This window comes from Lynx rufus, unplaced genomic scaffold (genome assembly GCF_022079265.1).
Source record: "Lynx rufus isolate CCGP_SWC_20201006 ecotype Redwood Valley unplaced genomic scaffold, mLynRuf1.p SCAF_16, whole genome shotgun sequence".
NCBI classification, from domain to species: Eukaryota; Metazoa; Chordata; class Mammalia; order Carnivora; family Felidae; genus Lynx; species Lynx rufus.
The window spans coordinates 52,415,512-52,442,626 of record NW_025814830.1 but is presented as its reverse complement, the minus strand read 5'-3'; the positions used below and the strand labels follow the sequence as shown (position 1 = coordinate 52,442,626).

At 41.8% G+C, this 27,115-nt stretch overlaps 1 protein-coding gene across 1 annotated transcript in view; it reads right to left on the bottom strand.

The window, feature by feature from the left end:
* The window catches only part of CDH13 (cadherin 13), a 1,019,316-nt gene that overhangs the window by 640,976 nt on the left and 351,225 nt on the right, over positions 1–27,115 (bottom strand). Inside the window, exon 4 of the mRNA XM_047077419.1 lies at positions 183–391. Within this exon, the coding sequence (XP_046933375.1) occupies positions 183–391 (209 nt within the window). The remainder of the gene's footprint in view (positions 1–182; positions 392–27,115) is intronic.

Genomic DNA, 27,115 nt, shown 5'->3' with positions numbered 1-27,115 from the left:
TGTCACATTAGCCAGTAAATTCTCACATATCCCCTCCCATAGTTTTTTGAGTTGGGTTTCTGTCATTTGCAATGACAGAAACGTCTTGGCCAGTAATAAACCAAAGAACTATCTTCCACAATAAGACATAAAGACCCCAGTGTTCCTCTGTGGACCCCATTTGTCCCAAACAGCTATGTTACCTGCAAGGAGCCCTGGATGTCTTTCCCTCCGACAATCACGAGTTCTGCCATGTCTTCTGCATGGGGAGTCCGGGCGTGGACGAACAGAGTCTTGCCCACTGCACTTATGTTTTTCAGAGCAACCAAGCTGCCGTCATGGTTCACCTTGAAGTATGGGCTTGAGACCTCATAGTGTAGCTTGTTATTTCCCTTGCAGTCATTGAAGGTCACTGGGGAAACAAAACAAAACAAAAAACAGATGAACAAAAACAGAAAGAATATGAGTAGGTCGGGCAGCTTAGTCCGGAGATATCTCTGACCATTAAATGTGGATTACTGCTCCCCACCCAGATCTACAAATGCTCCCCCTTATCCCGCGGCACTCCCTTGTAGCCCTCTGGCTCTGATTGTGCCGGAGGACTTTATTCTTTCTAGATCCATCCTTGATGACCTTTCATGTTCCAGGCAGGTGCTAAGGACTGAGGACGCAGAGATGCACAAGATCTTTCAAGATACTAGTGGCTCTGGGTTCTAGAGAGTGGTTTGGAGAAAAGAAGGCAGGCCAAGAAAACCAGTTAGTCTAGTGTTGTACCAATGGTGCCTGGCCCAGATTAATTCAGTGGCAGGATAGATGTGAACAAAATTCCTATAGTTGAGTGGCTAAGTCATGTATGGGAAGGATCAGGAAAAGTAGCTGTTCTTACAGGCAAGCACACAATTGTACTCCTTGTTTTCTTTCCTCACCCCACTTTTGTTTTCTTAGCTCTCTGCTGAGCAGCCTAGTTTGTTTAGCAAACCTCTCACTGAAGCATAACACAGATACAGAAAAGCACTTAAATTAGAATGTACAACTTGATGTATTTCCATAACATGGGTGTGCCCATGTCCTGGGTGCCAAGGCCCAGATACAAAATACTAGCCCTTCCCCTCCCTCCTGAGCACAATCCCCACCCTCCTCTTCGGAGGCTGCCCTATGCTGACTTCTGATACCATAGATCTGTTCTACCTGCATTTGTACTTATACAAATGGGACCATCCAGTGTGTGTTCTTCTGTATTTGGATTCTTCCACTCAGTATCATGGGTGTGGGATGCATCCATGTGGCTGCGAGTCACAACAGTTAATCTAAACCACAGTGTAGCGTTCCAGTATGTGGTTATAATGAACTTATCTATTTTACTCTTTTAAATGTTTATTTACTTACTTTGAGGCAGGGAGAAAGGGGGGCAGAGGAAGAGAGAGCATCCCAAGCAGGATCTGCACGTCAGTGCAGAGCCCAATGTGGGGCTCAATGCCACAAACTATGAGACCATGACCTGAGCTGAAATGAAGAGTCAGATGCTTAACCAACTGAGCCACCCAGGCGCCTCTATTCTGCTTGATGGGTATCAGGCTACTTCCAGTTTGGGGCTCTCAACATATTGCTGCTAGGAACTTTCTTGTGTGTCTTTGGTGACAACACCTACCTTGGTTTGAGCACACTGTTGAAGCCATATAAATATTTGACGAACTAAGCTGATCATTCTGTTCTGGGATATAATTCTTATGGCGATAATAGCCACATTAGCTGATAATGATAATGGCTAATGTGAACTGAACACTTTCCACACGCAAGGCTAAGTGTTAGGCATTTTATATACATTATCTTATTTAATCTGCACAATGAATGAGGTGCTTTTTTGACCCCAGTTTATAGATGAGGTAACTGAGGCTCAGAGAGGGCAAAGGAGGTGCCCCCCACATACAGTTTGTGAATGACAAAACCAAGATTTGAGCCCTGGTCCATTTTTCTTGCACAACTGTATGTTTCAATCAAGACAAAGCTTCATATAGAATACAGCCCTCCTGGGGCACCTGGGTGACTCAGTTGGTTCAGCAACTGACTCTTGATTTTGGTTCAGGTCATGATCTCACAGTTCCTGGGTTCAAGGCCCACATCAGGCTCTGCACTGGCAAATAAATAAATAAACTTCATTTATTTTTTTTAAGTTATTTATTTTTGAGACAGAGAGAGAGAGAGCAAGCAGTGGGAGGGACAGAGGATCTGAAGCAGGCTCTGCACACACAGCACAGAGCCCGATGGGGGCTCAAACTCACAAACCATGAGATCATGACCTGAGCTGAAGGCAGATGCTTAACTGACTGAGCCACCCAGGCACCCCAACAAATAAACTTTAAAATACAGCCCTCCTAAAATCCCGTCAGAACCTGAGGCACCTGGCTGGCTCAGTTGGAAGAGCATAGGACTCTTGATCTCAGGGATCATGAGTTCGAGCCCCATGTGGGCTGTAGAGATTATGTAAATCAATTTTAAAAATCCCATCATAACTTGAATATAAGGATGCAGGCATCCCATCCAATCCTGCTCCTGTGTTCCTGCCCAGCAGGAACATGCTGCATGGTCTGCTGTCGAGGACCCTCTGCATCAGGGCTCCAGCACATTTTCTGGCTGCCGAGGCAGATTTAGGGACATCTTTGTACAGACACACAGGTAGACTTTTTCAGTCTGTAGTTCTCAGACATTTGCTCACTGCTTCTGACCGTCTGTCTTGGTAGCCAAGATTAATTGGGCCTACCTGCTTTCAGTTTTTGGAGGTGAACTATGAAGGAGACACATGAAAGTTGCATTAATTGTTATTATAAACTAGCATTCATCCACAGGAGGCACATTGATCAAATGACAGGGCCTACTAGAATGCCAGGATGCTGGCTGGTTCTGGTCCTGGTCCCTGGGCAGGACCCAAGAAGACAGACTCCTCTGGGGAAGGCTGGGGGTGAGGGAAGGCATACAGAAGTTTATCGGGGTCTAGTTCTGCTTTTCTGTTCCCCCCTTCCCTTCTCTTCCCTTACGTTTTTCCTTTTCTTTCTTCCTTCCCACCTCCAACACTTCCTTCCACAAATATTTTCTAGGAACCTATATTATGCTAGATGCTTGGGCTATAATGTTGAGCAAAGATGGGCACAGTCCCTGAGTTTCAGTGTAATCAGAGAAATAGACATGAATTCAATACCTTATAAGTAATAGGGGACCTATTTCAGGCAGAAAGAACCACAACATGTGCAAAAGTCCAGTGGCATTCAGGGAATTGTAAATAAACCAGTGAGATGCGCAGAGACAGCAAGGGAGAGAGTGAGGAAGAAAGAGTGGAGATAAGCTGGAAATGTGGGGTCTGGAAGGCCACATAAAGACTTATTCCTTGAAGAAAGCTTTGGACCCTCCTATCACACTATAGTACCAACCTGCCTCTACCTGAGTCTCACACAACCACAGCTCCCCATTCCAAATGATACTAGCACTCAAGGTCCTCCATGGCTAAGCTGCCTCTCCCTGGCCTCTGCCTTCACGCTGTGTCTCACTCATCACCCACACCTGTGCCAGCGTGCACCTGTATTCTCCCAACCCTTTGCTCATACTGATGGCTCTGAGCAAAAGTTACTTCCTGCCTTCTTTAACATGTTAACTCTTACTCATTCTACAAAAGTCAGCTAGGGCAGCTTGTCCAAATACCTTCTTTGTGTTCCCAGACTTTCCTGCACACAAGATCTTTTATATCATGTTATATCAATATGTCCACTTTATATATCTCTTTTCCTCATCAAAACCAAGAGCAGAAACTGAATCTTATTTTTTTATTCATCACTCTATTTCCACCAATGAACAGAATGCTTTTCCATACAGTGGGCCATCAATAATGATTACATTTAATCCAACTGTTTTCCAGGGGCAAAGTGATTCTCTAGTGGTGGTGGACTGGTGGTACTTCTTTCGTGCTGGGAGCAGGAGCTGCTCCAGGCAAGGGCAGGAAGTGAGAAAGAAGGTCCCTAGTTGCCTCTTGTCTTGGTTGAGCCCAGCACTGGAGACAGGTAGGAAATGAATGTCCATGCTGTCCCCTTAGTTCCCCAGACCCGTGTGCTTCCCTTTATGAGAGCACTAGGTCTCCTGTGTTTGGCTTTGAATTAGCTCATTGGTGAAGTCACAGGTGGTGCCTTATCTTTCTTCATCATCCCAGTGATGCTGTACATAGTCCCAAAGCTAGGATCAGTGTGCACACGTTCAATGAATGTTTTGACAAAAGACAGTAACAACATCTACCATTTATTGAGTGGCATCTGAGCGCCAGGCTCTGTGCCAAGGACTCTATATTCAGTCTCTTCTTTTAGTCTCCCAGCAATTCTAACCAATAAGCAGTATTTTCCACTTTTTTTCACTATGTACCCCCTCAGAATTTTAGAAATGTTTACCTAATTGCCACCACTGTCACGAACTTTTAATGGCCCCCATATACTGCATATCTGTTTACTTATAGTATGTGCCTCTGTGCCTTACACACACACACACACACACACACACACAAAGTGCAATGTTTTGCCCATCCCTCACGCCACCCCTCTGGGGGCAATATAGTCCCACTGAAAATGTACACTCTGTAAGCATCATTTTCCATTTTACAGGAAAAGAGACTGAGCCTCAGAGAGACTAACTTTATCAAGTGCATACACTCAGAGACAGCAGGAAACTGTCCCCAGTCCATCCGTCTGCATCTACAGTTCAAGCTCTCAGTACATCCATTTCCTGGGAATTGATACATAAGAGGGAAAAGGGCAGTTGCCCCATCCTGACCCCTGAAGGCCACTCATTCATCCCTCTACGCTTCTCAGAAGTGCCAGGTAGGGGTGTACTGAAGATCAAATCCACATTCAGGATCTGGCACATGGTAGGCATCCAATATAGTCTAGCTTTCTTCCCAGCTTGCTCTACCAAATTGCTAAGGATTGCAAAATGGGTCCTTGTTTGTTTTAGATACCTTTACCAATTCAGGAGCAGATGCTTTAGATTGTGGTTCTTTTTCCAGGCTATGAGAATCACCTATGGAACATTAAAAAAAAAATAGCAATATCTTCTCAACTCCCAACCAAGATTCTGGTATAACTCAACTGGTCTGGGGACAGGGCACTAGTATCTCTTTCAAGCTCTCCAGATGAATCTAATGCAGCTGGGGCCAAGAACCAGGGCCTCAGACAATGGACTTCCTGTCAAGATGCCAGGTTTCCACATTTCCCAGCCATCCTTGGCACAGAGAGGAGGTTGGGGACCTAGCATGCCAGGAACTGCTATTCCCTTGCCTTAAGAAAGGGCAGTTTTGACAGTAGGTATCTAAGCCCTTTTCCAATCCTGGTTCATGTGTAGCAGCCCTGTGACCTTGGGTGGACCACCTATCTTCTTTGCACCTCAATGACTTCATCTATAAAGTGGGACATAACAGTACCTCCCTCACAGGTACTGTAATTCTTATGGTGAGCATACAACATGATCATATATACATACGTGACAGTTAGAATAGTGTTCCATGAATAAGAATTATCATTACTCCATCATTACTCCTGTAATCGTGGGCATTAAGGAAGCTACTTTTTCCTTTTCCTGCACAGCTTCCTGCTGCCAGCTGGTTTTCCACCTGCCTCCTGGGTCTTTCCATCTCTTTCTAGTCAGGTACCTATGCTCTGGCCTGCTGGGCCGAGTGTGGTTACCATGGAGATAGTTACTATAGGCACCTCTGCTGGGGCCAAGGGAGTGAAGCAGATGATTCTGATCCAGACTTGCCCATCTTTGAATCCTCCTACTTTTCTTGGCAAAGCCCAACCTCTCTCACGTGAGACGTTGTGAAGGAAAAGATGACATCAAAGGAATAAAATTACAGGCCCCGCCCACAACAGACTCAACAGAGTTTCGTTAAATATCCTTTAAATAGATTGTTTGTACAGATAACTTCCTACCAATCTAAGGCATTATTTGTCCTAAAAGCACGACACTACACTGAGAGATTCACATTCATGACTGCACTGAATCCTTACATTACCAGTGCAAGGTAGATAATTTTTTCTTCCTCTCTAGAAACTGAGACTTGGGGAGGTTGAATGAGGTTAAGGCCACACAGTTAGTCTCTGCTAGTCTGCCACGGCAAATATACCCCTTCCTTCAAGGCTCCCAGCCTCATGGTTCTGCCATATTTTCACAGATGATCTATTATTCAACTAATATTTTTCTTCTACGTGTCTCACTTTATTTATCCTCACAAAATTATTTGAAGATAACATTTATAAAATCTGTTGGATGTGCGAGATGTCCTGTTTTCTAATAATGTTCACTGAAATCTAAGGAGTCAAACGAAAACATGCGTTTGTCTTTGCAGCCACTAGAGCCCTCCCGAAATGCTGGCCAGGGCTCCATGCCTCTGTGCACATCCCTCGTTTAGACAAACTCACGCCTGGCCCCGCCCTACTCAAGCTTATCAACTACAAAGGATCTGATATAACTCCATATGATTATTGGATATAATCCAGAAGGCCCTCTGATATTTGAAAGAATATATCTAACATAAATAATGCAGATTTGAGAGAGATGCAAACCTTAGAAAAGGCACAGATCTAGACTTCGCCAATGACAGCAACTCTGGCCATAGGTAAATGGCAGATTTGAAATACATGAGGAATACTTTATAAAAAGAAAAAAGTTCACCACACTTTTTTTTCTTCTTCCTCCTAGAAAAACAGACTCTACTGCCCCACTGATTACACACTCACCTTAAAATCCCTATTAAAGGGTGCAACTGATAGCCTCAGCCCTGCATCGTTGTCTTTTTAACTTTGCTGACACAACCAAGATATCAGTGATTCTCAAACTTTTTAACAAAAATTTTTAAGGTTTTATTTATTTATTTTTGAGAGAGGCAGAGACAGCATGAGCAGGAGAAGGGTAGAGAGGGAGAGAGAGAATACCAAGCGGGCTTTGCACTGTTAGTGCAGAGCCCAACGTGGGGCTCAAACCCATGATCTCTCAAAACCATGAGATCATGACCTGACCCAAAACCAAGAGTCGGATGTTTAACTGACTAAGCCACCTAGGAGCCCCTCAAACTTTTTCATAGAGATTGAGTCAGTGCATGTTTGGGGACACAGAGTTCAAAAAACATATTAAGGGTAAAATTGAATAGTTTTTTTTAAGTTTGTTTGTTTATTTATTTATTTATTTATTTATTTATTTATTTATTTTGAGAGAGAGAGAGAGAGAGAGAGAGCAGGGGAGGGGCAGAGAGAGAGGGAGACATAGAATCCGAAGCCAGCTCCAGCCTTTGAGCTATCAGCACAGAGCCTGATGCCGGGCTCGAAACCACTGACCGTGAGACAAGTCAGGACACTTAACTGATCGAGCCACCCAGGCGCCCCGTCTATCTATTTTTGTTTTTGATGTGTTTCTACAGAAACATCCTCCTAAAGAGCTTGGAATGACACCATGAAAATAATTGAAAGCAAACATTCTAATAAACAATTAAACTTGTGAACAAATACTCAAAATCTCTATCTGAGGGGGAAAATAAACTCTCTGTGCTAATATGAACCTACAAAGGACTTCCTTACATAGTTTATCACTGTGGCATTTAAAATAGCTTCTGGAAAGAAAAAATATACATATAATATACTGTACATGGGGATTTATTGGAATCAATTGCACAACATCATTCTTTGCGATAATCTTTGAACACCCCAGGAGAAGAAAGGGGGATGTGAAAACTCCCCACCTGGGGGAAAAATGCAAATGAGACAAATGGCACCACTCAGAGTTTCAATTATGCTTTCAGCATGTTTCCACTCAAAAAGTCCTCTGGGCTTAATGCAAATGTCACAAAAAGACAAACTTAAGCTGGGAGACAAAACCACAATTGAAATGGGAAGTTTGGCACGTGAATTAAGGGGCTTAATCTTCCTGACCTTGATTTTATGCTTTTTTATTTCTTTCTTTTGAATGTGGTTCTTGAGGATGAAAATCCAAAAGGCATAGATTTCTTACCATCTTGAAATGTGTGAGCAAGCAAATTAAGCTGTATTATGATCCCAGGAAATATGAAAATGCAAATGGATTTAAATTTATCTGCAAAATATAGATCAGTCCTGCTCATGTAGATAGGTAGGTACTAAAATATGGAATTTGTCCTACTCTTATAAGTGTTTTGGGGTCAGTCTATGATCTGTACACTCACATCTTCAATGGGAAAATGGTTCTAAATACATGTATACATTTGTAGAGACTTGAAAATTGGTCTGCACGTGAGTGGCATGTGTACTTCTTAGAGTTGGTGGTCAGACGACTTGTCTGGTTGAGTGAGGATGTGTGTGTGGATCAGTGGGCCTGTGGGCTTTGAATGGGTCTTCCTAGGAGCTGAAGGAATCTCCCCCACAGAGAGATACGATTGGGTCTACAGATAATCTGCTTCTAGCCATCTCTAGTTGCACACAGAAGGGAGTGGCTTTGTTTTAGCAGTTATGCTGGTGAGGGGAAAAGTCCTGATTCATAGCATTTGCCAATGTCTGTGGTGTAAATATTCTAAATATGGCTGATTTCAGCTACCAATGTGCCTTCAGTTGGCTTGCAGATTTTCTAGAAACTTAACCAGCTCTCAGGAGTGCAAGTATCAGCTGGTTCCAGCACACCACTGACACCAGGCAATGACTCTGTCCAGTAGAACGTAAATTGTTTACTCTCCCTTATACCAGATATCCCAGTACCCCTGGCCTCATTAGTAAAACAGAATCCAGTTGTTCCAGTAGCAAGAAGGTCTGCATATTTGTTCATTTGCTAGTCCTTGCCTGGACACGGAAAGCCGTGCCTTTCTGACAACTGAAGTAGCACTTAATTCAGAAACATCAGATGGACTCTCCCCAGGATACAGAGCAAGACTAATTGCTTTTCACATCCCTCAGGATCCCACTGGCATCCAGAGGTACCAACTTCCTTTAAAAGAGCTCATAAGGCTTAGTCCAGAGGCTCTATGGACTTGCCCAACTGAGAGAAACAGAAAGCATTTCCTACGGTTTCCCTGAACTCCTTCATTTCTCAAATGTTCTAGCCAATCTAACTTTCATTAACATATGTTCAGTCCTACCCACATTGGGCCAGATCCCTAGATGATACAATAGGCACCTCCCCCAGCCTTCATTCATTCTACCCTCCTGATTCCTGAACACATTTAATTGTATCCTGTACTCCATTGTTGGCCTGGAATCAGCACTGACATGTGCATAGCTTCTATAAGGTTGTGGGCATGTTCTTACCCATGACTGATTAGCTCTGGAATACATTTCACCTGCAAAGTCTTTGTAGCTTTGACGGGTGCAGAATGCACAGTCTTAATATCATCTTATGTTTTGATTCCAACTTTGATAAAATAGAGTTTCAATTCTATTGAGGCAAAGATACCATAATGAATGATCTTGTCAAGTGATCTTCTGCAGAAACCTATTTTTGCCATGTAAACCCTTAAGGGCTTCCTCTTGGAACAAGACAGGGCCCACATCTGCTTTCAGGGCATTTTCTGCCTACCACTAAAAACTGAGCTGCTAGCTCTCAAACCAGTCTTTTCTGTCAGGGTTACACTTCCTCCTGTTACAGATTCTTTAAAACATGGCAGATTGTTTTCTGAAAGAATATGGTGCATCGTCTATCCCACGGTACTTATAATCACTATGAATTTGTATTTCAAATTGGAATTACTTTATATGGCATAGTGCCTGACACAATATACACTCAACCCTGTTCATTGAATGAATAAACAGCAGAACTGCAACCTGACAGCTAAGCAAATTTGAAACTCCCCAAACAAAACTGAGAATGATGGCCCAAACTCATGAAGATTTGAGGAAGTCGATTGAAAGTCACCCGATCAGCGAAATATTAATCACAGACTCAGCAGCTTTGAGAATCACCAAGTCTCATATTTACAGAGATTCCGTCTCACTGATTTCCATAGGACTAGCACATGTCTCTTACATAGCCTTTAGTTTCTGAGCTATCTAATAATTATGTGCAAATGTGCCTCCCTCCGTATTTCTGTTAATGATATGAGAGACTTGGTCCACAGCAACATTCCAGATTTTTGGCCTTGCAGTTGGAGTTGTCTGGGGACATGTGGCAGAGTGTCTTGTCTGAGCCTAAATCATGATTCAGATCCTGATCATGTCTGATGCAATCAGACCCGTGATTTCCCAAGTACCTGTCAACTGCGTGGGCAGATCTACATAACGAGGAAGGGACCTGTAAGGAGGACAACTTCTATGTGGGCACTTAGAGAGAGGCAGAAACAGAAGGAATAGACAGAACTCAAAATTGGCTTCCTAGTCTAGCCCCATGGGTTTGTAGTTCAAGAAAGGCATAAGCTATATATAAGCTTAAAGATGCACAAACCACAGGCAATTTAGGTAATCTCAAGCTCTGTTAGCCTGGTTCCCTACAAACAGCGATGGTGAATGGTGGCTTGGCCCCATTTCTGAATGGAGTACACCTTCACTTTGCTCTCGTACAATGAAGGCTATAGTACATTTGGGTCTCCTGGCATCTTGGGCGTTCAAGGCTTTGACGATCCAAGAGATGGACTTTGAGAAGCAGCCTTCTCACAAAGAGCGGTGAGGACACTCTTCCTTCAAGAGCTTTTCAGGTATGTTAAGCAACAAAGAGGCCAGAAGGAGGGGTCCTGGGAGAATAATTTATGAGTTTGGGTGAGGTCTTTCAGAAATCATCTCAATGATGGCCAGGGGAGGGGGTAAGGTGAGGTGTTACAATTGTGCAGGTGGAGGCTACAAGAATGTATAGTGCAAATATTGTTATTTGCATGAACTCCTTATTGTTCAAATACTAGAAAAGCCTGAAGAAATTCAGATTACCATTTGGAAGGACCAGTATTTCTGGATGAAATAATTTGCTTGTTTCTAGACGCTTTCAAGTAGAGCCTAAATGGCTATTCAGCAGGAATGGTATGGAAGAGATTCTGGTGTTGAATGATGTCTCTTACAATTGGGAGATTCTATTATTCTAAATCTCAACATTTTAATCTAGCAACCCATTAAAAATATATTTTTCCACTTACAGTGTTCAGGATAGTAGGCAGTAAGGGATAAATGCTAACATAAAGATGAATACGCTAGATTATCTGCCTTCATGATATTCAGTGTCTAGAAGATCTGGAGGGTTGCCCTGTTGAAAGATGAACATTCCATTTCTTCATTGTATCAAAAGGCCAAACAAGCACCACAGGGTAGAAATTATAAGCAAACAAATCATAGGTCCACATAATAACTTATTCCCAGCAGCAAGAGAAAGTCAACTAATGAGCATGCGCATCATTATCAGAAAGCATCCAAGATGAGGGATTATCAACGAGTATTTCTCACTCTATGAAGGAAATGTGTTCTCTAAAAATTGCTTAGAAAGCAAATTCCTGTATATTTTTCCTATGTTTTATTATAAAATTGGATGTGTTCTCCTAAACAATGCTTTGGCCTTAAGCCATAATAAAATTGTGTTTAAGAATGCAGCAACACATTAGAAACATGTGAAGGGATGAATTATAGCTTTTCAGGTAAATATTTATACTAATACATAACCCAAATAGTGAAAGTATACAAATCAACATAGGCACATATTTTAATTGACTATGAGAGTTTGAAGATCTAATTATAACCTTGATGTCACACCATCAATTTACCAAGACAGCATCGTGGATCTAAAGGGCCTTTAGCTTTGACCCAACCTCTTTCCTAGAACTCTAGGTGGAATGATCAACTGGTCTTTTACTACACTACCATGGAAGGTTTCAGAAGGGATTAGGGGGATTTGGAGATGAAAGTAGGTAGGAGTGTAGCAGTGGTAATCCAACATTTGGAAATAAATAAAAATGTTCAACATGAGCAAACAAACAAAAGTCCTGCAAAATGAGTCTTCGGGGAATGTGTATTGAATCAGATTCTGATTTACAAATATTAAAAGAAATGTATAAGGTGCTACCATTAATAGAGAAGACACAGTCCCATCTCCTAAAGACCTTATAATCTATCATCTGAGGCAGTGCTCAGTAAACAATGATCTCTAAATGTTCAAATGGGGAAGAGGAAGGTGGGTTTTGGGAGAAGTAAATGTTAAGTTTGTTTTTTTAAGTTTTTATTTAAATTCCAGTTAATTAACATACAATATAGTATTTGTTTCAAGGGTACAATGTAGTGATTCAACACTTCCATACAATGGCCAGTGCTCACCACAACAAGTGTACCCCTTCATCCCCATCACCTATTTAACCCATCCCCCTACCCATCTCCATTCTGGTAACCATCAGTTTGTTGTCTATAATTAGGAGACAGTTGTCTATAACTGTTTCTTGGTTTGCCTCTCTTTGTATAAAATCAACAAACCAATCTGTATGGGGTTAGTTTCCCAACCTACTTGATCCAAGAAAATGGGCAAATTGGCTGGGTATCAAAAATCTGTAATAACGTCAGACTTGCTGAGGATTCTAGCAAGACAACATTCATTCCAGTTCTAAACTAGTTCAGTGAACATAAATGTCAATAGTATCCAAGTTAAATGAGTGTTAGCTCATATGAACAGGCATTAACAATCACCTGAAGCCTTTCCCTATATCTTCAAGGCACCCTACAAAACCATAATGGTGCTGATTTTTTAGGTTTGACATCTATCTTCTATAGAAGATGTCTTCTACATACGGTTAGATATATACCTATATACAGATATACTTCTGTATATAGTTACATATACTTCTGTAAATAGATAGATATACAGCTATCTTCTATATATAGTTCCTTGCAGAACATTTTCTAAATGTCAGGCAGTGCACTAACCATTGACAAATATTTCTTTCATCTTTTCAACAGTCCTTTGATGATAATATCATAGAGATGAGGAAATTGAAGCCCAGAGAGATTAAGCTAATTTCTTCTTTTCTAAATGTTTATTTTTGAGATAGTACATGCATGAGAGAGAGAGAGAGAATGAGCAGGGGAGGGACAGAGAGAGAGGGGGACAGAGGATCTGAAGCAGGCTCTGCACTGTCACCACAGAGCCTGACACGGGGCTCAAACTCACAAACCACAAGATCATGGCCTGAGCCAAAGTCAGACGCTTAACTGACAGAGCCACCCAGGGACCCCAAAGCAAATTTCTTTAGGTCACACATCTGTAAGTAGCAGGGCTTGAGCTTGGCTTTTTTACATCTATTGCAGAGTCCTGTCCCAGGTTCTGGGAGAAGATACAGCGGGTGGATTGTTCCAGGAATGGGAGAACCCAAAGTAAGTGTTAGAAGTTATTCTACAGCCTAGGAGCATATGGCTTAACAGAAGTTAGACAGTCTGTCTAGAGCTGAAAGAGGTGTCAAAGGCAGAGTTGAGTGCAATCTTGAAGTAAGCGATTAGATCCATCAGGGAAAAACCCATACAGCAGAAGCTAGAAGTTTCTGTAGGTCAAAATTTAGGAAACACTTACAATCTGAAGAAGGGCAAGGAAAATGCATGAATGAGGCCCCTCCAGATCATTATGCAGCCCCAGAACATCTCGAAGTATTCAAGAGCTTTTAAAGGCTGGGAGAAAAGCTTACTGTGGAATTTGCTATCAGTGATCTATCTAAAACTTTTATCGAACAACTATTGAGATCTGGACTTTCTGCAGACCAACATCCTGCTATTGCACTACAAAGCCATCACAGATTCCGAGATCACAGCAAACAAAACATCATGGGGGTGGAGGACAAAAGGAGCATGGCATTTTGATCCATGATCTTAAGTATGGTTTGATTTTCATAAAACTCATAAAGAATCTGTAGACAGTGCGTGGATGAGTATCTTCTGTGTAAAACATCCTGAGGCATTTTGAACAACCCATCCTTCATTCCCTGTGGATACCAAGAATGCTTCTGCACAGAGATGGCCTTATGCCACCTACATTCCAGAGAGGGTTTAGGAACATTTCCTGAAGATAGAGTATTGCTTGGGAGCCCAAGTACACTATCTGAGGCAACAATCCCTCCTAAAGAACAGGCTCAATACTGACAAGGTCGGTGGCTTGATAATAACCAGCAGCTATACCAATCAAACTTCCATAGAGTGTGGAACACTGCTTTCTACACCTTCATAATTTTCTCCTGACCTATCTTTTGGTAACCTGGGAGTATCTTACAGGTTATCCTTCTGGCTCTGCTCAGTGCTAATCCTGGCAAGAGCTGGCAATCAGAAATATTAGCCGACTCTTTGGTTGCAACCAATTAATTCATTCAGCTTCTTCCCTAATTGTGGTGGGTGAGACGCTCGCCAGCTGTGATAACAAATTGGTTCTGTCTAGTTGACAAAACCTTATCAGGAAATTAAAATAAGATGATCTGGCTTACAATACATGAAGCACAATTAATTCTTGTATGCATATATGGCTTTCTGATGTAAGCAAGAAAATGATCATCCCTGTAGGTCATGTCTATTCATCCTCCAGTTGCCAAGAGATTTTCATTGCATCCCTTATGCCATATGGCATCGTCTCTAGCTTCAGCCTCGTGGGAATGGAGGAGGATGCCTGCCAAGAGCGTCTCATCACTTGTTAAAGGTGTCCCATTTTCTTGTGATTTCTTCACTCAACAATAGCCCATGTTCATTTCCTAAGGAAGTCAAAGCCACTGCGTCTAAAGGCCTTTGTTCCGCTTCCCACCCTACCTGAATTATCATGGGACGTGCATGAGCCAAATGTAAATCATAGCTTTCCATCAAAACTGGCAACTTTTGCAATTGAAGGATTCTTACATGGGATCTCAAGTATATTGCTGTGATTATAGAAGGCCCCACGTGTCTGAAAATGTTCTTTTTGCACATACCCACGGCAAGTCTAAGGTTCTTGAAATTTATTGCTAGTGCTTTTTCTTTATATATATATATGCTGCAAGCCGAAACATATGGTCCCACACAACTGTGATATTTACGATAATGAATCACAGATGTTTAAATGGATGTAATCTGAAAACACTTAAATGCTAAGATGCCGAAATCTTACTGCAAACATTGCAAAGTGAGGACCTTTGGATTATGTTCATTTTCAGACATTATCACTAGGAATAGGACTTTACATATCCTGGGAAAATAGCAGGAAGAAAGAAATGACTCCCCCTCCCCGCTTGAAGAAATACAGTGTTCAAAGTAAACAAGGAACTCCAAGGGTGTAGATTTGATAACTGAAGTGTAGTCCCTTCTAGAATTAAGGGTGAGCTTGCCACAGTGGGCATTTTTTTTTTTTTTACTGTGCAACTGTCTTATAATTCACATTGTATTAATGGTTATTTTTAAATACAAAAAAATTAAAAATTTTATTTGCGTGAAGTGGAAAACACACCCACTTACCATTCGTCGCCTCTCATTTGTCCCATTAACCACCACACAATTTGACATATATTCTACCAGATTTACAAACTATACCCACACACATCCCATAAGTAATCTTGTTCTTCTATTACACACATTTTTTCTAATACATTTTATGTAAATTCATATGGACCTACTTGATTCTTCTCCATGACTGCATAACAGCTCTTAGTATGGATGTGCTATTATTAAAACAGTTCCCTGTGGCTGGACGCTCAGTTTTTCCTGTTTCAAAATTATTAACTATGTGGTAGTAAACACTTTACACCTGCCTTTTTGCGCATATGTGCAAGTATTTTTCTCCAGTTGAGACTCATCTTGGAAACTGCTGATTCAAAAGAAATACCCATTTAAAATTTACTTAGACACTGACAAATGCTCCACCCAGAAAGGCTTTATTGATTTGGACTCTAATCCAAAGTGCATTAGAGTTCTCTTTCCTCACACTAACAGTGGAAAACACAGTCTTTGTATTTTTTGCCAGTTTGATAGTTGGAAGAAAGGTGTGTTGTTAGTATGTGTATTAATGAAGAATTGTGAGGTTACTAGGCATTGGCTCATAGAACTGGCTTTATTTCCTTTCCTGTGAATTTCGGGGTCTGCCAGAGTATTTAGGAATTCAGACTGCCAAGTTGTCATTCAAATTGTTGCTTGCTTTTTTTCCCTTGCCAGACTCGAAGCTTCTTAAAGGAGGGAACTGTGTCTTAAGCCATGTTCTCTCTGTTGTTCAGCTGACACCAGGCATCTGTGTTTTATTACACCTGCTCACATGCAAGAGGCCAATGTTTCTCTGCCAGTACGTAGCTCCTTACCAGAGTCCCACTTTCAGAGAGGAGACTCACTTCAATGCCTCCCTCTCTGTCTGGGCTCCCTTCCCTCTCATGCTGTGCCTCTCCCTTACCAGAAAAAAGCCTCACACCTGCAGGGACTTGATCAGCGCAGTAACCCATGTATTTCAGTACTAGCACAGAGCCAAACAGTAGGCACTTAGTACATATTTTGTAAATGCCTCAATCTGTGTGTTGTGATCTGTCAAACGGTTCTGACACCAGATAAAACAGTGGCACCCAACTTTGAAAGGAGAACTGTTGTTCTTAATGCCCTTTCTGTTTTTCTGCTCCTGTCCTGTGCTGATGGACAGCAGGAGTGTCAGGGTTCTTCCTGAGGTTTTAATCCCCGCTTTGTGGACCAGCATTCGGGACGTATACAGAGATTGTGAAAATGAGAAACAAGAAGCTTGTGGGTCAGCGTGTGACCAAATATCCCTCTAAGCCAGGAGTCAGGAGTTTACAGCCTGCAGCTCACAATCTGCTTTTGTCAACAGAGTTTTATTGGAACACAGCCACACTCTTTATTTACATGTTGTCTGTGGCTGTTTTTGGTCTACAACTGCAGGATCAAATAGTTGTAAAATAGACCGTCCGGTTCACAAAGCCTAAAATATTTATTATCTGGATCTTGGCAGAAGAAGTTTGCTGATCTATGCTATAGGCCAAGGTCACATCCCTACCCTGCCCCCCACCACACTCTTCAAGGTATCTGCTCTCAGCCACCTGGGTGCTAGGGCAAGTAGACTCATCTACAATGTGCTTTGCAGTCAGTTTCGTGATTAGCCACAAAGACTATCAGCAGAGTGGGGAAAATGACTCACATACACTTACCTAAATGTTATCTCAATGCCTGAGTGTTGCCTTTAATTTTCCAAAATAAAAGCTGCTGGGAGATATTTTCCATTCAAAATAGGTCCTCGAGAGGATTAACTTTTTAAATACACTTTTAATATCCATTATCTGCAGTCATTAAATATATGGACAAGCGTTCATTGCAAAGATGAATATATCCAGAAGAGCAGGAGGAAATTGTGTATATCTATATTTTTATGTCTCTAAAGCAATAATTTAATTTACAACCAAGAAATTAGCTGAGAATCATGCTTTTGATCAAATTCACACATAAAACTGTTTGTCTTCAAGGTCTGTTTCCCACAATGAAAATAATCTGTCATCTTTTAATGCGATTTGTCATTAATTTTTGTTTCTTTTCTTGTAGAGAGTCTGTCATCACTTTCCCCTAAATGACTACGATGTCTGCTTTTCTGCACTCTCTCAGTGAAGTCCCTTGAAAATTTAGCTTCCCAGAAAACGAAATAGGAATTATTCAGCCCAAAGGTGATAGAGAAATAGTTATTTTATTTTATCTTATTTTTCTGACAAGGATCCAGCTCATTAGCAAAGAGCAAAGCGCCATTTCTTTAAAAAAAAAAAAAAAAGCACCATTTCTTTGAGCAAAGGGGCAAAAGGAAGAAAGATAGAAACCAAAAACCCTCAAACTGATTTAACATCTCCATAAAGTCAGATGCTGTATTGGAACTGGAAAAGGATCATTACTGTGTGTTTTATGTACCTAAAAACCCACTGAACTCAGGAAAGTCCCACATTTAAACTATAGCACATATTCCCTCTGTAGTTTTATAAGTTTGCACTAGGTGGTTTCCTGGGTTCTTACTTAGTGCCTTTTAAGCCTGGGTATCATGGATATGAATTCTTCCTTCATCATCAGAGTCCTGGGAAGAAGGACCCAGTTTTGGACTCAGATGGGCATGAAAATGACACCTGGTGATATTAACTCAGCAATACTAGGAAAAAAAGGAAGGAAGGAAGGAAGGAAGGAAGGAAGGAAGGAAGGAAGGAAGGGAGTCCCTCATAGTGAGAAATTTGAAAATAGGAGTAACAGCTGGAATGATAGAACAGGTGCAATGCTCAGCCACAGACCCTCTGAGGAAGGTGGGCCCTGGTAGGCATGAGACCCCTGGTTCTATGGAGCCTCTTGTTGAGTTTGAGTGTGGAAGTTCAGGAAGGTAAAATACAGTGGTTCCTAAGGGCTCTGCATAATGAAAGATGAACTGGGAGAAGAATAATTCAGACAGGAAGGTGTGAGGAGCAGATTTGGGGGTGGAAGGGAGAGAAGAAAGGGGGAAGCCAGAGAGACAGTGAAAGATCATGAATGTATCCTTGCAACCTTAAACCCTCAGTAAACTCTGCCTTGCTCACAAGTGTGCAGGTGTGTGTGTGTATGTGTGTGTGTGTGTATGTCTGCAATCTGGCATAGGGGTCATGTCTCCACTGTATACATAAAAAAGCAGAAAACATAAAGGCAGGGGACCCAGAGGCAAGAAAGGTCATAAGGATGTGAACTCCTAGAAATTGATATAAATTAAGGGAAGGGCTTTGGATCTCCACAACTTATGCGGCTATGAAGTTAGGGCTCAATTTCAGTTTAACTAACCCTATAGGGGTTAAAGAGTGCCTGTGAACATCAGATTCACATTTAATATTTATTCAGCTCTTTCCACAAGTCAAGCGGTGTTGTTGAGACGTTGCATGGCTTAAACAAAAATAATATTAATTTTTCACAATTCTGAGTGATACTGGTGCTGTTTCCCCATTTTACAGATGACGAAACCGAGCCAACAGGGAAGCTTTATGATTTTTTAATGTTTATTTTTGAGAGAGAGAGTGAGAGAGGGGGAGGGGCAGAGAGGGGCTAGGGGACTGAAATGGGCTCCACACTGACAGCAGCGAGCCCCATGTGGGGCTTGAACTCATGAACAGCAGATTATGCATGACCTGAGCGGAAGTCAGAAGCTCAACCCAGTGAGCCACTCAGGCGCCCCCTACAGGGAAGCTTCACACCTGTGAAGTTACACCTTTATGACAGGTATAGAAGAATTTGGTCTCCAAACAAGTCTGCCTGACCTCAAAGCTCATGCCTCTCGCTACTTTGCTCTGCTGTCCCTCATCTGCTCAGCAAATGGAGTCTCAAGAATTGTGATGGGTTCCATATGCATAAAACAGATGGACAGTCAGCCTCTGTCCTTATTGATAGCAAGTCTGGTCAGTGAGTCAGGCATTTGAAATTAGGTGGTGGGTTGCATACTGGGGAACACAGAAGTGTGAACGGAGTTCTCCAGGAACAAAAGTAGAACAAGTAGTCTGGTTTGAGCCTGAGCCATGGAAGGCTTCACAGAAGAAATGACATTTGAGCTCCGCGTCAAAGGACAAGGAGAACCAAACAGCTGGTTCCCACAACTGACTGCAAATAAGTTTGCTACTAGTGCCAGACATCAAAAATGGATTCTGACGGATTCTGCCAAAGGAGGTTTCTAGTCCAAGATTCACAAATCATCTCTAATTCCATAAAAAAAAAAAATTAACTCTGATTCAGTAGGAGTCTGGGTAGCTATCACTAGAGCCTTCATCAACCCTGTTTGTAGCAGATCTGTCCACAAGATGATGTTTTTGAAAATCTCCTGAGCAACTACAAAGCACAACAGAAATTTCAAAGTGGGAAGGAGGAAAGAAAATAGGCAGGGGAAATGAAATGTGTGTGAGATGGGGCAGGGTTCCTCTTGATTAAATTTTCAAAAGGAGATAATAAATTAGGAGAAAATGTGAGAACAAAGATGGCTGTATGGTTTCTACTTTTGACTGAAAACAAGCAAAGAAGCAACAAACCCCCAATTTTCATTTATGAGAGTTAGCTTTGTTTCTCTGTAGTTCAAGTTTCCGGTCATAGTTAATTCAAGTGGGAAGGGTTTTTACTGATGATGAAAATAGGTAACCTCTCTGATCTTCAATGTGTTTATGGGGAAAAGAATAGGATTGGCACAGACGGGAGATTCTCAAAGGGTGGCCCCACAAACTAGCAGCATCAGCATCACGTAGGAGCTTGTTGGAAATGCAGACTCATGGGTCCCACCTGAGGCCAGGTAAATGAGAGACTCTGGGGGCAGAGCCCTGCCATTTGTGTTTGAACATGCCCTCCAGTGGATTCCGGTTCACATTCAAGAATGACAGCTCCTAGCGCAAATAATCTTCCAGATGATTGGACAGCTACTGAATCAATAATTCAATTAAAAACATTATCCAGTATCAAGTAAGCACTATTTGAAACTAATCTTTTTAAAAGAAAGAATATCTATTACATATACAGGGAGCTTTGGAGCCAGAGTGTACAGATGTGAAGAGTCTTTCCGCCCAGCTGTATGAGATTTTACACAGAATCTCCAACACTTGATTTCCTGATCTGCAAAATGGGAATAATTATGCCTGTTGCCTAGAGTTGTCTTAGAAAGAAAGAAAGAAAGAAAGAAAGAAAGAAAGAAAGAAAGAAAGAACGGACGTGAAGCATCTGTAAGATAGGAGGGCCCCTAAAATAGTTGCGTGTGTAAGTTTGTTTAAATAATGGACTCAACCACCACACTTCTCATTTAATAAACATCATAATCTAGGGGCGACTGGGCGGCTCAGTCGGTTGAACTGCCGACTTTGGCTCAGGTCATGATCTCACAGTTTGTGAGTCCGAGCCCCGCGTCGGGCTCTGTGCTCTCAGTTCAGAGCCTGGAGCCTGCTTTGGATTCTGTGTCTCCCTCTCTCTCTGTTCCTCCCCCACTCACGCTCTGTCTCTGTCTCTCAAAAAATGAATAAACGTTAAAAAAATTAAAAAAAAATAAACACCATAATCTAATAAAATGAAAAAAAAACACCAACTCTTACTGATGCACTCTGCTTAAATCAAGAGGGCTGTTTTTCTGGAACACAGTCTCCCAAAGGAGATGTGTTTCCTCAGAAAATGCAATATAATGGATGATCACACATAAAGGGCCAGTTATATGTCATTCCATCACCCATCCTCTTCGATGTGGTAGACTTGAAGCACCAATTTATGAAACTGAAAGGAAGGAGGAAGACCTCATCCTGGCCTGGACCACCATAGTCTTCTGCCTGGAATACTCCAATAGCTTCCACACTGGTGCCCCCAGTTTCCTCCCCATCCATACCCACCCCAAATGGCCTCAATACAGCCAAGAAAGGCCCATTTCATGTTTCTGTAACCCCTTTACTCAAAAGCATCTCATTTGGAGTCAAAGCCAAGTTCTTTCCCTAAGCAATGACAACCTGCGTAACTAGTTCATATTATGCATTGTGTCCTTCTCCTCTGCCTTCACTTACTCACTCTAGACTCACTGGCCTCCTGGCTCTTTCTCAAACTCCCAGGCATGCTCCTGCCCCAGGACCTTTACATGTGCTATGCCCTCTGCTGCAATGGTCTTTCCCTACACACTTAAGGCTCTCCCCTATTTCCTAACTTCCTCTCAATACCTACTCAAGTGTTACCTTTGTTAGATGGCCTCCCATCTAACATTTCAATATTTCCCTATCCTGACATTTCTCTGCTTCTTTTTTTGTCTTTGGCACTTCCCATTATCAAAATGTATTCCACAGTATATTTACACTACTTACTGTTTTCATCTTTCTCAAGAGGGCAAGTTCAGGGTAGCTCAAAAGCCTGGAAAAGTGCCTGGCACATGATAAATCAATACACAGTGAATCAACCAATGAATCAATGAATGAATTGGATTTCATCATTTTCATTCCTTTACTTAGCTATTGTCATCTACCAAGCAATTAATGATGAGGGAAATTAGCGAAGTCAGTAGGTAGATAACCAACTGGAGAAAAGGACAAATACAATGTGATCTTTGTAGTTGTTTTTTGGCCATGTACATAAATATAAGAAAAGAAAAAGAAGAAGAAAAAACCTTAAATGCATAATAATTTCAAGACATTTCCTCTCAAGTTTTTTTGTGTTTTAGCCCTTAGGGAAAGTTTCTCAAGGCAACAATAGAATTTAGAGTGAGAACTTGAGAGCCACAGCTCAAAATGTAACAAGTTATAAAACCAAGGACAAGATAACCTGCATTCTGAACTGTAGTTTCCTCATCTGTGAAATAGATTGCATACTGATAACACAAAACTCATGGGACCAGATTGAAGAATAAATGAGTGTTCATAGATCCCTTGCCATGGTGTTCAGCAGAGTAAAAAGTCAGTAATATGGCTACAGCTATCATAGGAGTGTGAGTCACTTGAATCTAGGTGTTCTGGAGAACATGGAATAGAGGCAACATTTTATGTATTTTTTTAAATTTTATTTATTTTAGGGAGAGAGAGAGAGAAGCAGAGGGAGAGAGAGAGAATCTCAAGCAGGCCCAGAGTGGAGGCCAACATGGGGCTGAATCTCATGACCCTGAGATCATGACCTTAGCCAAAATCAGGAGTTGGACACTCAACTGACTGGGCCACCCAGGTGGCCCTAGATGCACTATTTTAATGGCAAATCAGATCATTCCTATTTGAGTGAATTTCAGAAACTGGAGTTATTCTACTCTAACTCGGTCAAATATTGCATTGGGATGAAACCAGTTTTTGAATATAAAATTGCCGCCATTTTGAAAAGATCTAGATTTTAAACATCAATAACGGCTCCTCATTCCCCTCACACTCTGTTGGAGTTATGGCTCACTTCACTTATTTTCTTGTTTACACAGGTCACCAGCACACCAGTGATTACAAAAGTGAATAATCCTTGTTCGGACCTGGGCTGTCAACAAAGACTGAGTGAATGGCAGCACAGAGAATGGTGTACCAAGCAGTCAAGCAGTGGGCCAGCCTTCCCCAGCCACCTCTTCTCTCTCAGGCTAAGCCTTTGATGTGCCCCAGAAAGGCAGGTTTCAGCATTTTTAACAAAGGAGCTGCCGTAGAGAAACTAACTTGTGTCCATCAAAACCATTTATGAGATAGGGTCTAAATTTTGTTTTCTTATGCAACTGGGAAAATGTCTCAAATCACATTTTTCCTTTCTCTGTATTAATAGAAGATTATATTTTCACTTGGGTCTAAAAACAGACACCTAACATGGCAATAAACTCCTTCATAGTAATTAACTATTGTGTTGGGACTTTTTTGTATGTGTTAACTATATGGTTGTGATTTGAAAGTACCCTCCTTGAGTATCCAGAAGATGAAAATTACCATAAAATTTTGAGTTAAAGGATTATTTATTATTTATTAGCAGAAAGGATTTGAGTTTCAATTCAGCATTGTGTACCTAAAACACAAGCCACCTTAAGCTACTGACTTCAAGGACACTAAATGCAGGGCTGAACCTAGACAGAGTACCTTTCAAAATGATTTTAAATTACACCGTAAATTGAAAATTAAGGACTCTTGACTCATTAAAAATGAATGACAAACAAAACACTCATTGCAGGACCAGGATGTTCTGAATAACAGAGCAGAGGTCATATTTTAAAGCAAATCTTTCAATGTCTTCTATTTGTGTTGAACCACTATCAACAAGGATACCCTATGACCTTCTATAATTTTTGTCTTAAACGTCCTGGTACGAATTATTTTAAAGAGATTGAGAGTGGTTGGTTCAGTTAAGCATCCACCTCTTAATTTTGGCTCAAGTCATGATCTCAGGGTCGTGGGATCAAGCTCCAGCTCAGGCTTCACACCAAATGTGGAGCCTGCTTGAGATCCTCTCTCTCTTCCTCTGCCCTTCTCCCCTACTTGTGCTCTCTCCCTCTCAAATAAAAAAGAATAATTAAAAAAATGAAGACAAAGCAAAGTGTGCAGAGCCTAGTTCTCCTGTCTGAGACAGAGAATCAACTAGGCTGCTCCTGGGGAGGATGTGAGTGTGAACTGTGATGAGTGAACATTGCTTCTGAAGCATAGTGTACCAGGGGACAAGTCCTGGGCATCTGGGAGGAAAAGAAGGTAGACACACACCTAGCTGGAGATTCTCCTTTGTCTTGGTCCTTCGCATTAGGAAGATAGCGTTCAGTGCTCTACCTGGAAACTGGACATTTCAAGGCTTAAGGTTGTTGGTGGGAGTGGCCTAGATCAGTGTGGGAGGGACAATGAGCTCTGAGAGGTCTCTTGCTTGCAGCTAAGTGACTCTAGGATGACACTTTACGATGTCTACATGCAACAGAAGATAGGGGACTAGAAATAAATGAGATTTGAAGAAGGAGAAAGAATGCAGGGGGGGGCAGAGCCTGGAATTTATGGGCTTTGGTGGAGAAATTCTCTCTTCTCCCGACTAAGTCTTTAAGTAAAGATATAGCAAGAAATTCATCCAAAATCCAACAGAAAGCTAGGTCTTCCTGAAGTAATGGAATCTTACTTCCACACGCTGGGCTGTACCTGGGCACATGGCTACTTGGCTAGAAAGCACTTCCCTGCCTCCCTTGCAGCTGTGTGTGGTCATGTGATTCACCTCTGGTCAATGGAGAACGGAGGAAAGTGGGAGGAAGGCTTGCAGTAAATGTCCTTAAAAAAAAAAAGAAAAAGATGCATCCTCTTCTCTTCCTTCTTGTCCCCTTCTAGAAGGCTGGATATGGTGTAGGACATAGGGAAGACAATAGTACCCTAGAGGGTGTCAAAACAGGTCTGCCTATGACCTAACAGTCCAATGACACTTGGGGTTGCAAAGCTACTACACCGTGCTGAACATACCATCACAGAAGGCAAACCACAGCCCTGATCTTTTCCAAACATGGGTCCTGGATTACATTGTGGATCCCCTGCCTGACCTGACTGGTTTACGAGAAAGATGTACATTTGTTTTGTTTAAGCCTCTGCTTTTGGACCATCTTTATTGTAACTATTAGCCAATCCCCTAACTAATTTAGATGCCCAGGTCTGAGCTGCCACTATATATTGTTAATTCAGAGTTCTTTCCAACACACATCCTTTTGAGCCTACAGAGCTTTTTTTCAGCCTTCCCTGTCCCTCTCTTTGTCCTTCCCCATCCAACTCCCTGCCATCGACAAGAATGGCTATAGGAGAATGCCAACATCCACTGGGTCAGGAATGGGGTCCAGTTCTCCTGTGAGCATGTTCTATTGCCAGGCTCAGTTCTATGAAACCACATCCCTGAACCCATGAACATTTCCTCACCAAGCCAGAATCTCCCTCATTTACGTAGATCATTTTTCAGACAGTATTTATTGAGCGTCTACTTCAGCACAACTCACTGAATTGTCTTGATTCTCCTACCTCTTCCCTTATTAATATGATAAAGAAGTATAGTATTTACATGAAGCAAATCCACCTGGAATTTTCCCCCAAACCAACCAAATGAAAATATAAAATAAGTGGCAGAGAGGCATCATAAATATCCAAGTTTCTGTTTATACAGAATTATTTAGGAGATGGAGTATGCCAGTTAAGCACTGATCACATATCTTTAACTACTTCCATTAAATATTCAGAGGGTCCTTTGAATGGAAGAGTAGGAGTTGCCCAGGGGGCTTAGTAATCCCCTCTGTGCTCTAATGTTAGGAGCAGAAGATAGAGCTTGGTTTTGGTTCCTCCACCAGTGTATTTCTCTGGTTTCTTCTGGTAACACACCAGGACATGACATACAGTGAGCAATATGGGAGGCAAATCGGATCAAGCCTGAGAGGTTTGCAAATGGGATACAACTGCTTGGATTAGGAATAGGTGTCTTCTCTGTTCTCTTTTCTGTGTTGAGGGGCTGCTACCAATGATAATGTGTGACTACCCTGATTTTTACATTTATTTATTCTCCTTACATGGCATTTCTCCTTTTGTCCCTCTTCATGAATATGGCTTTTTGGGATATTAAGAAAAACACACACACTTAAGCCATTTAAAGAGATAAATTTTCAGTCCAGTGCTACCTGGAGTCACAAAGCTACTGCACGAGTCCAAGGACATAATGGGAGACAGCGGTGCACAGCCCAACCTTTGCCAAAGTAGGAGCCCCTCTAATCTCCCAAGGGCACTTCTTAGCTCAAAGCACATTTGCATTGACCTCAGAAGCAAGCGAGCTTATTGAGATTGTCATATGAGTTTAAACACTTGCAGGTGAATTTTAAACAAGATAACAAATATTTATATAAGCCATTCCTGGGCTGGAGAAAGGACATTGAATTTGGATTCCTATTCCAGTGCCACTATATATGAGCTGAGTAATCTTAAGCAGAGCATCAGAGTTTTATCTGTTAAGTTGGGATTTTATACCTACCTCTCTAGGCTGTTGTAAGAATGCCATGAAATAATATACATAGTATATGCTCAATGAAGATATGCTGAGTAAATGGATAAACCCAAGTAAAAAAAAAAAGCTCTACATGTTCTGGTCTTTTGACCCTTGCTTCCTGATAGTTCCTTCAATATGCCAGGCACCTCCAGTCCCAGGACTGGGAACATTTCATACTCCTCTGTCTCCAAGGCTTTTCCTCCATACCCCTACGTGACGTGTTCCCTCTCTTCCTTCAGGTCCCACTTGAACACCCCCTTCTTAGTAAGGTCTTGCCTGATGAGGCTTAATTTACAACCACACCCCTTCCCTTAATCCCAGTCTCCTTGTCCTGCTTCATTATGCTCTATCTTACTGATCACAATAAAAAAAACAATACATTTTGCTTATTTCTTGGGTGTCTGCACCCAGCTGGAATGAAAACATCACAAGAGCAGGGATTTTTGTCTGTTAAGTTCACTGTATTCATCTCCTAGGGCTGCCGTAACAAACTACCACAAACGTTGTGTTTAAAACAACTTAAGGTAAGTTTACTTTTCTCACCTGAAGAAGTACTGCTTCAGGTGTGGCTCAAGTGCACAGCATTTCCTGAGGAATTCAGTGATATGGAAAAGGCAGAAAATTCTGCCACTTGGAAGGCCCTCCCATGACCGCCCTTTCCCCAATCCAAAGTGATCTCCACTATAGCTTGAGGGACACTCCCGACCAAATAGGATTTGGATTCATTGCCATGCATGAGGTGCGTCAAGTGTCTTCTGGTCGGATCCAATCATCTGCGGGCATAAATGACTACACAGAGCCCC